The sequence below is a fragment of the Mytilus edulis genome, chromosome 4 (assembly GCF_963676685.1).
Source record: "Mytilus edulis chromosome 4, xbMytEdul2.2, whole genome shotgun sequence".
Lineage (NCBI taxonomy): Eukaryota > Metazoa > Mollusca > Bivalvia > Mytilida > Mytilidae > Mytilus > Mytilus edulis.
The window spans coordinates 47,666,543-47,676,580 of record NC_092347.1 but is presented as its reverse complement, the minus strand read 5'-3'; the positions used below and the strand labels follow the sequence as shown (position 1 = coordinate 47,676,580).

The 10,038-nt window shown below is 32.4% G+C and overlaps 1 protein-coding gene across 1 annotated transcript; it reads left to right on the top strand.

The window, feature by feature from the left end:
* Positions 1–4,705, top strand: LOC139519840 (carboxypeptidase N subunit 2-like). The gene is made up of 2 exons (XM_071312115.1): positions 1–551; positions 1,868–4,705. Exon 2 carries the CDS (start codon positions 1,872–1,874, stop codon positions 3,933–3,935), a length of 2,064 nt encoding a protein of 687 aa, XP_071168216.1. The 5' UTR covers positions 1–551; positions 1,868–1,871; the 3' UTR covers positions 3,936–4,705.
* Positions 4,706–10,038: the final 5,333 nt, after the last annotated feature.

Sequence of the window (10,038 nt, the reverse complement as noted above, 5' to 3'; positions counted from 1 at the left end):
GTTTCAAGAATTACGCACATTTCATCATGATCGACCGTTTGAAGTGTTTAGAACAATGAAAATATTTTAATCGAACTACATCCGTCTTGGTTTCAATTGATATAAATCGCATAAAACGCTCCAGTAAATTAATTAATTTTAAATGTTTATGATTGAACACCAAATGAAACCACGCCAAATTACGTAAAAAATAAATTTTGTAATACCACAGATTGAAATATAAACATTCTAGAATGATAAACAATACCTTTAAAGGGAAAGACAGGTAAAAGCTTAATTGGTTTTACAAAAAAAAACGTACGGAATTAAATAATCGATGTTTAAAGACAACCCTACTGCATGTTTATTTGCAGAACAAGAATAAGTGGGCGTAGAACGATGATCTAATAGGCTGAAAATGTCAGTTGAAAAAACTATTTATACATTGAACTACCGCAAACATGTTTATTAATATTTGAAAACTAGAACGAGACACATACAGGAAACTACCACTTGTAAAAGTTATAAGAGATACAAGTTTATAAAAGAAAGCAATTTACAGGTAACTCAAGGTAAGACAACTGTTAAATAACAAAGATAGCTATTTATTTGAAAGAAACTAGCTATCATCAAGGACGTATATATGTTAGTTATACATCCTTGCTATCATTAATAAAGTAGTATATCTGATCTTTTAAGCGTGACTGTGTATTTCATCAAAATTGTGTTTTTAAGAAATTACCGACACTGGATTTTTCAAATAGGAAAATGTTTAGAGCTCAGATTTTTATAGTGGAGAACCATAAAGTAATCTCTGATTTTTTTATAATTTTATTTCGTTTGTTTTTTAACTGTTATATAGAGGAAGTATACACGATTTGTTCATTATAATTTTCTCTTTCAGAAAGTGTTAAACCCGATTCAATGAATGATAATACTTATTCAGACAATTTTTAAGGGTTTACAAATTCAAAATGATGTACTATAAGATTGGTCTTAACTATTTTTAAACGTTTGATTTTCACTTCAGTACATACCTTCATCTTTAAGGTTTCCTGCTAAAAGTGACAGGTCAAAGAGATACGCATTTTTGAGGTTAAGCTTTTATAGGTTGCCCAAGTACACCAATTGAGTTTTCATTGATATCCTATTAAACAAGTGCACGAATATATATATGGTACGCTTTGCGGTTGTTATAGACGCGCGACTCTTATATAAAAAATAGAGCTGCAAAATATATACTTTAATCAAGGAATTCAACGGTATAGTAAGATTACTATATTATATACAAATTCTTGCTTTAATCCACTTCTTTCATTTCTAATTTATTTTCGCATTTTTCTTGTAAATTTTTGCATTTGTACATAATTTAATCAACTACAACTCAACATATATGCATTCAATAACAATGGATTTTAGCAAAATATGTATGCTGCGTTTGAAATGATTCTTTTTTATATATATATATCAGAATCACTCATGTTTTCATATTTATAATGTTATCAACTGTTTACAAGTCTTTAAATTGTTTCAAATGCAAAGGGTTTTTTTCTACCCCGGATAACCGCACTAGCTGCATTTTGCAAAACCTTTCGGATTTTGTTGCCACCAATGCTCTTCAACTTTGTACCTTTTATGGCCATTTAATTTTTCTGTTCAAACGTCATTGATGAGTCCCATTAGATTAATAATAATGAAATAATTGATTGACATACGTATCCAAATATGTCGTTCATTGAAATGGGTTTCCGATCATAGGAGAAATGTGTTTCCGCTTATAGGATGAACTATTTCCGAAATGTGTAACACATAGTCTAAAATTGATTGTAAAATAACGGACGGATTGTTTGTGTTATCAAGTAATTAGTACCATTTTTCTACTTTACAGAAACATGAAACTTATGATGAAGATTGTCGTTTATTGTATTGTGATCACAGTGTTAAAGGCAGATTTGCCATGTCCAGTAGAGGAGTGCAGTTGCGAAAATGGACCAATCGGAAAAGGAAGAATAATTAACTGCAGAGATAAAAGTCTTACGTCCGTTCCAAAGTTTCAACCATCAGACGAAATTTTTCTTGAACTCACACTTAGCAATAGCTACGACCCAGTTCTATTATCGAACGGCGCCCAATGTCCGTCATGCAACAAAATTACATTTCTTCCTCCTACTGCATTCAGAGGACTTCGATTACAAGGACTAGATCTTAGTAAAAATCAGATATCACAAGTTTCCGACACAGCGTTTGAAGGATTGGAAAGCTACCTGGAAGAATTATCAATTGATGGGGATAAGACCATATCCCCACCGTACAGTGCTATGTCAAGACTTTCTAACTTGAAGAGTCTTTCATTACGTCATTTCAATCAAGCACATATGAACAGACAAAATACAATGATCGACACTTTAGTTAACCTGGAAACATTAGAATTAAAATACATGGACGTGTCCGTATTTTCCAATGATTTATTTTTGTATCGGCTGCCAAAACTGACAAAACTCCATTTAGAGGGGTTGCCAATGAGAGAATTTCCAGTGAAACAACTGAAACCTTTAAAGTATCTTGAAAAACTATATGCTGTATATATGCAGCTCGAAAACATTCCATACGGGGCTTTCCAAACGATGACAAACTTAAAAGAGTTAGTGCTATCTCATAACAAAATTGAGACACTTTATCCAGGATGCTTTGATGGAATTGGTTCATCTTTAAAAGTACTTGGACTACATTTGAACAATTTAGACGAAACAAAACTAGGTCCTTTAGCATCGACTTCTTGGTCACAGTTGGAAAAGATAAATCTCGGACACAACAAAATGAATACCATACCGAATGGATTATTCTTTAATATGAGAGACCTTAATACTCTTAATCTTGATTCCAATAAAATTGCAACGATAAGCAAAGGGGCTTTACAGGGACTGGATAAACTAGAAAATCTCGATTTATCCTACAACACGTTGGACACAATTAATAAAGATACGTTTTTATCGTTGATCAGACTGAGAGTGCTAGATCTTAGGAATGAAAACGGCAAATCTTCCACAGGACTTTTTAAACTAACAGTGGATAGTGTAAACGGCTTAAAACAACTGCAAAAACTTATTTTAACCGATACGACTGTTGATGAAGCTGAATTGTGGAAAACAATTCAGTATTTAGAAAATCTTGTTGTTTTAGAGTTAGGTGGAACAGACATCAAAGAAATTCCTGATTTACAGTTTACATTCAATAGACGATTAAGCCATTTGATGCTTGAAAGAAATTCTATTTCGATTTTAACACAGGCTAAATTGTATGGCACAGAGAAAAGTCTTGAATCAATAAATTTGCAACAAAATAGCATTAAAACTATTGATAGATGCGTATTTGCCAATTCTACGGCCTTGAAAAGTATGTTCTTATATGGAAATCCTCTTCGATGTGACTGCGAAATCAAATGGTTACAAGATTGGATTAGGGAGCGCAGTGCATCAGAACCCTTTTTCCGGTATATGGTAAATGGCATGTGTCAATCCCCTGAGCATCTTAAGAATGTGCCTATTTGGAATATTCAAGGAGGCGGATTGACTTGCGGTCCATCTTATCAAATACCAGTTTGCAAAAATTTTGAAAACACGGCTCAAACTATTCCTACGCCTACTGTTAGAACGACAGAACAACCAGCTGTGGACAAAAGTAACAATTTTAAATTTACAAAAGTATCTGAAACCGATCACACCATTGAAATCACGTGGGAAATAAGGGTTCCAAGTATGGTGTCAACGATGAAACTCGAATATCAGAAATTAGGACCTTACCCAACGATTTATCCAGTACATGTTCCAAAATACGCAGAATATTACAAAATACAAAATGTAGAATCAGACAGTCAGTATTTGATATGTATGTACTCGGAACTGTACGATGCAATAAAACCAAAAGAAAGAATATGCGTTGTCATCAAAACACTTTAGATAACTGACGACCAAGACTGATTCGTCACAACTCGGCCGATCTAGAAGAAGAGTAGCGGAGGCACCCGAGTATTGCCGATGGGATCAAAACTGACACTTACAACAATTACCCTTCTTGTCACAATTACTTACACATGTTGTGGTAAATGAAAATCCAAACCACTGTGATTTTTTTTCAAACGTGTTAATTTTTCTTCCACAATTACATTTCCTGTGTTCGAATTTTTTATGATATCTTTGTTTAACGATAATGTCTTTATCATTTATTGGCAAGTATATTTTACTTAAATATATATATATATACTTATGATATAAGCTTTTGTATATATTTAAACTACTTTTGGTTAATATAATGGTAACAAACGTTTTCTTCCATGGTTTAAACATTATCCTGACATAGTTACAAAGTATTTTCTGCAAAAAAGCATTTATGTGCAAACGTTTATAACAAAATAGATCTTTAATTTTGGCTTTTTCATTTTGTTTTCATTATTTTTTGTCATTGGGGGTATGCTGTCTTCTGGAGTTACCCCCTACCGAGTCCTTTTCATCATAGTTCCTATTATTTTTCGAACGAAATCCATTTGTTTATTCATTAAACCTATAATTGTCTTTTTTACGACAGTTGTAGAATTTTTTATACATATCTAGTCTTTTGAAATACTCTTTTTTACTGATTGTGTGTTCTATTTATTTATTATATTTTGTATATTTTTAATAAATCATATCTACTAAGGTTGTGTTTATACAATAAAAAAATGTGACTCATTTGATGTTTTTGCTATGTGATTTTATTGTCCGATCATTTTAATACTAGTAATACATAAGGTAAACATGGGAAGGTTTATGTTGTCAAAGTGACTCAATTCTGAGACTCAATTTAAATTTCGTGTATTTTATTGACTTTTAATGTGGTCTTTTAATATTTGGATAGGCTTCCCTCATTCTTGATCAAATCGCTCATCTTACTTCCGCTGTAGAAAGTTTATTTGACGTAGAAATTGTTTGATCTGCTTGTCATCGTGGTTATCATTTAAAAGTACTACTTATGAAAAGATGAAAGGGTTTTAAATGTCATCGTGTTGTTTATTCAAGTATTGCTTATTGCTAAATGTCCAGTGACAAATATGTCACGCATATTCACAGAATTAACAATAAACGCAATAGTTATAGGTCATACATCTTCGCTAGCCAAGGGTTACGATCCACTCCCGCTCTCTTCACGGAAGAGAGCGGGAGTTGATCGTAACCCTTGGCTAGCGAAGATGTAGGTCATACGAAGAAAGTCGATGTGGATTAAAGGTAGTCATTCCGATTAGGTAAACTAATCTGAGACGAGTGCCTGTGGATTGTGCCACTTTTCCCAGTATTGAGATTCTAACTGGTGACTATCGTCATTTTCCTTATACTCCACTCTCATTCACATATCATGAAAAAGCAAACAACACCAGTATCAGTGCAAGTAGATGATTAGCCGAAATAAAAAAAAAATATATATATATTTACATATATGTCGGGGTTTCTTTAAATTTGGATAAAAAGTTGAAACTTATTGAAAACGCGGATAATGACAATAATCATAACATATAAAATGGGGGACCACTTCTTGTAAGTGGGACTTGTAAATTTTATCATATTATAGGGGAGTGATGTGTGTGAGCATGCAGAGGCTAAGATGAACTTTTATTGGTCACTCAATTGGGCACACTGAACTTATTGTAAATAAAATTTGAAAAAGTCAACAAATCCAGTCTGCAACTTGCGCAAAATTCCTTAAACAACTAAAATAAAATAATACCTATAGACTTGTCGAAATTAACTGAAGCATCATAACATGTCCCTCCCTATAATTCCAATGCTGCACGAAGAGAATAAAAGCAACAATTGTTACCAGGAATCATCACAAATCATTGTTATGTCTGTCACAATAGTATGCCATAGGTTATAGGTTCTGTTATAGTATTTTATGTACATGTCAAATATTAATAGTCTGTCCAAAGATAAATTGTGTTGGCCAAAATAAGATCACTACTTACTGGTCGTGGCTGAATGCTACAAAGGTCAGATGAACCATGCCAGATGGACATGCACACCTATCAATCGTTCCATAATCAATATACAGTTTACCGAATAAATATAAATGTATTATCTGAGATACGGATTTGTCCAAAAAAACATAACTTTGACTAACAAGCCAGGAATCTGAGGTCAAGGTCACATGGACCCTGTCAGACGGACACGATCAAATTACAATATTTTTGTCCATCAAAGGAAGTTGACCGGTTGCTTGTTATCTGAGAGTTTATCTATTCTACCGTAAAAACCTTGATTTAGACGGACGTCTTGTACACCTTAAAATCATCCCGAGGACCAAATATAGTATCTGAACCATGGGCATAACAATAAAAATACTTCAAGGTCAGATAAACTTTGCCAGACAGACATGTACACTTTACTATCATTTCATTCACCAAATATAGTTGAACTATTGCTTATAGTATCTGAGAACTGAACACAACAATAAAAAGACATCAAGGTCAGATACGTACACCTTATTACTATTCCATTCACCAAATATAGGAGACATACTTCTTATAGTATATGAGACACGGACCTGAGTAATGCAAAACATTCAAAGTGAATGACCTATGACTGAAGGTGCGGGGCCAAATAATCTCTATGGAAATGAGAAATGCCTATGTTTATAAAACCTCATACGTATTGCCATTGGCATACCACAAGTGGTTTCCCATTGATTTATACTCTCAAATTACATTTTTTTTAGCAAATGTTTCCAAGTCAAAAGACTTATGACTGAAGGGGATAGCATACTGATCGCCGCGGATGAGATGTGCCAACACTTATACAACTGCATATCAAATATTATTGACTTAGCACTAGTGGTTCTCCAGAGACTGATATAATCATAAACTAATACATAATAATATTTGTTAAAGTCGTAAATAACTTAGGTGTTGGATTAGTTTTGTTATCAAATAATTCCAACAATTCTGTTATTTTCAATAGTTCTATTTTTGTAGAAGCGTTTTATAGAGCAAGAGAGAAATGTAAAGTGTATTGACTGACTATACTGTATTACTTTATCAGATGATAATTGAAACCACAGAGTGGGGTGGGGTACTGTAATTACCTTATTCGTCTCTCCAATCACCCTTCCATCCATTTGTCCATTGTATGTACTTCTGTCTGACTTTATTAACGTTTATTACTTTTGTTACATATTCGTAAGATTATGTATTGAGGAACTTTTTGATATTTGGCCTTGAATTTCCTAAGGGTTTGTATATTGTACAAGTATGTGATTTTAAGATCTGCTGTGCAGACACTTCCTCTTTGATACAATACTCACTGTTCATGGAAAGAGATAGGGCCAATTTCCCCTGATTTTTTTCACAGAAGGGTCAATTTTAAAAAGTAACAACAGAATAAAATTTACTATTAAAATAAAAAATAAAAATGCTTTTTAGTCAATATATCGATTTTCATATAGCAGGATATGTGTGATAAATAGTTAAGTTAACCCTCCATTTTAGAGAATTTAGGGTGTTTTTAGGTGGGTAAAACAGGGAATCCCTGTTGTGTTCACAAACAACTAGAACATTCCTTCCTCACCTTCAGTATCGCTTTTCCTTTTTTCTGCAAGAGCCTATTCTAACCAGAGATCCTCGATAATTACCGTTACTAGGTTAATGTAATCGAGAACATCAGCCGTTGAGATGCTGAGTTATATTCGGGAAGAATAACTTAAAAGGAATGATGACAAGTTTTAAAAATTAAGGTTGAGACAGAACAACAAATGACTATATTTCGTATTGCCTCAAGGGTAGTTACGGCCTTGGACGGTCTATACTACCCCTAAACTCAAAAAATCTACAGATAAGACAATTTAGATGGCTGGATTTGTCCAACAACTCCTTATAGTAGTTATTGCCCTTTAATGAAGATTTATCCCATTTATTTTGGATTTTACCTTTTATTTTGATATCTATTATTTTTGGTATCTATCTGATAATCAACACAAAAAGTAGGTTTTGGCACAATGTTTGAAACAATGGTTTCAATTGTAGTTTAGATGGAAAAAAAGCCTATTATTTTGGCTGATTGCTGAGTTTTACTTTATAAAAGAATAAGTCATCATTCAACACATTTTGTCAGGTGTGTATTGCAAAAATATGATTTTACTTGACATGCAAACTTTACCTAGTTTAAAAGCTTTTTTAATTGAATTATGAAATTTAAATCTAATTGAAATCTTAATATAAGATATCCTCTTCATCAACATGACTTAACTATTTGCCACTGGCCAGTTGCCATTTTAAGCAAGCAAGCATGCAAGTAACAATCAATAATATAAATATAATATGTCATATGTCTGAATATATCCATATTTTGAATAGCAATTAAACAGAAAAAACGTTCAATTTATGAAAATTTGTACAATTTAGAATTGAACAACTGCTTATTTTTGTTGATATTGCATACTTTAAAGTTTAAGGTCAAAGAAAGACCTTTACTGTTCTTACTCCAAACAAATGAACACTTGTGATAGTATTAAACTGTGATAATATGCAATCAGAAAATGTATAGACTTGAAGAGTATCATTATGATTTATGATGATCATAGGAAATATCAAAATAGATAATAACTAGAGGTTCTAAAGAGCCTGTGTCGGTCACATTGGTCTATGTGCATATCATAAACGAAAAACAGATGGATTCATGACAAATTTGTGTTTTGGTGAAGGTGATGTGTTTGTAGATCTTACTTTACTGAACATTCTTGCTGCTTACAATTATCTCTATCTATAAATAATTTAATCTTGGATGTAACACGTCTTCTGATTGGCTGACGTTATTTTGTTATCAACCCATAGACATAATTTAGTCATGTGACCATGACGTCATCAACGTTTTTTCATGGTTTTCTATGGTTTAAATGGAATTTAGCATTAAATTATAAGAAATGACTGTAATATTTTTTCTGTTTATTCGAAATAACATAAAAAATGTGGTGCACACTATTAAATAACCCACTACACACGTTATTCATTGTGCACCACATTTTTTTTATGTTATTTCTTCATAGACAGAAAAAATATTACAGTCATTCCTAAATGAACCTATGAATCTATCCAAGTAGTTAAAATATTTTGTAAAAATTTACGAAATTTGCAAAATTTATGAAAATTGTTAAAAATTGACTATAAAGGGCAATAACTCCTGAAGGGGTCAATTGACCATTTTGATCATGTAGACTTTTTTGTAGGTCTTACTTTGCTCCACATTATTGCTCTTTACAGTTTATCTCTATCTATAATAATATTCAAGATAATAACCAACTAGATGCTCCACAGGGCGCAGCTTTATACGACCGTAGAGGTTGAACCCTGAACGGCTGGGGCAAGTTTGGACACAACATTCAAGCTGGATTCAGCTCTAAATTTGGATTGTGATTAAATAGTTGACACACCATAGGTTTCTGACACAGAATGAATGTGGTTTAATGAACTTAAAATTTTTGTTTTGCCTTTGAGCAATTCACTATGCTGTTGAATATTAATTCTCTCAAAAAAAGTTTGAAGAAATTTTCTTTATATTCCAAAACTGATCTAAATTCAAATTTCTAATGGAGTTTGCAACAATAACTACTCCTTTAAATACATCATAAAATATTAAAATGTAAAAAAAGTGCTTGTTATCACTGAATGGTAAAGATTGTTTTAATTTATCAGTTGGTAGTAAAAGTGAATATACATTGTATATTGTATACACCAATGATTTAAGTTGATTCCACTTCTATTCTGGACAAAGAAAGATAACTCCAATTGATGAAAATTTCTTGCTATTGCACAATACTGTGCTTGCTATTGCTGAATACTGTGCAATTGAAAATTTCTTGCTATTGCACAATACTTAATATGATAATTTTGGATCCTGATTTAGACCAACTTGAAAACTGGGCCCATAATCAAAAATCTAAGTCCATGTTTAGATTCAGCATATCAAAGAAGCCCAAGAATTCAATTTTTGTTAAAATCAAACTTAGTTTAATTTTGGACCCTTTGGACTTTAATGTAGACCA

Excerpts from the sequence above, each read along its gene's own strand:
- LOC139519840 (XM_071312115.1), top strand. The coding sequence starts at position 1,872 with ATGAAACTTATGATGAAGATTGTCGTTTATTGTATTGTGATCACAGTG.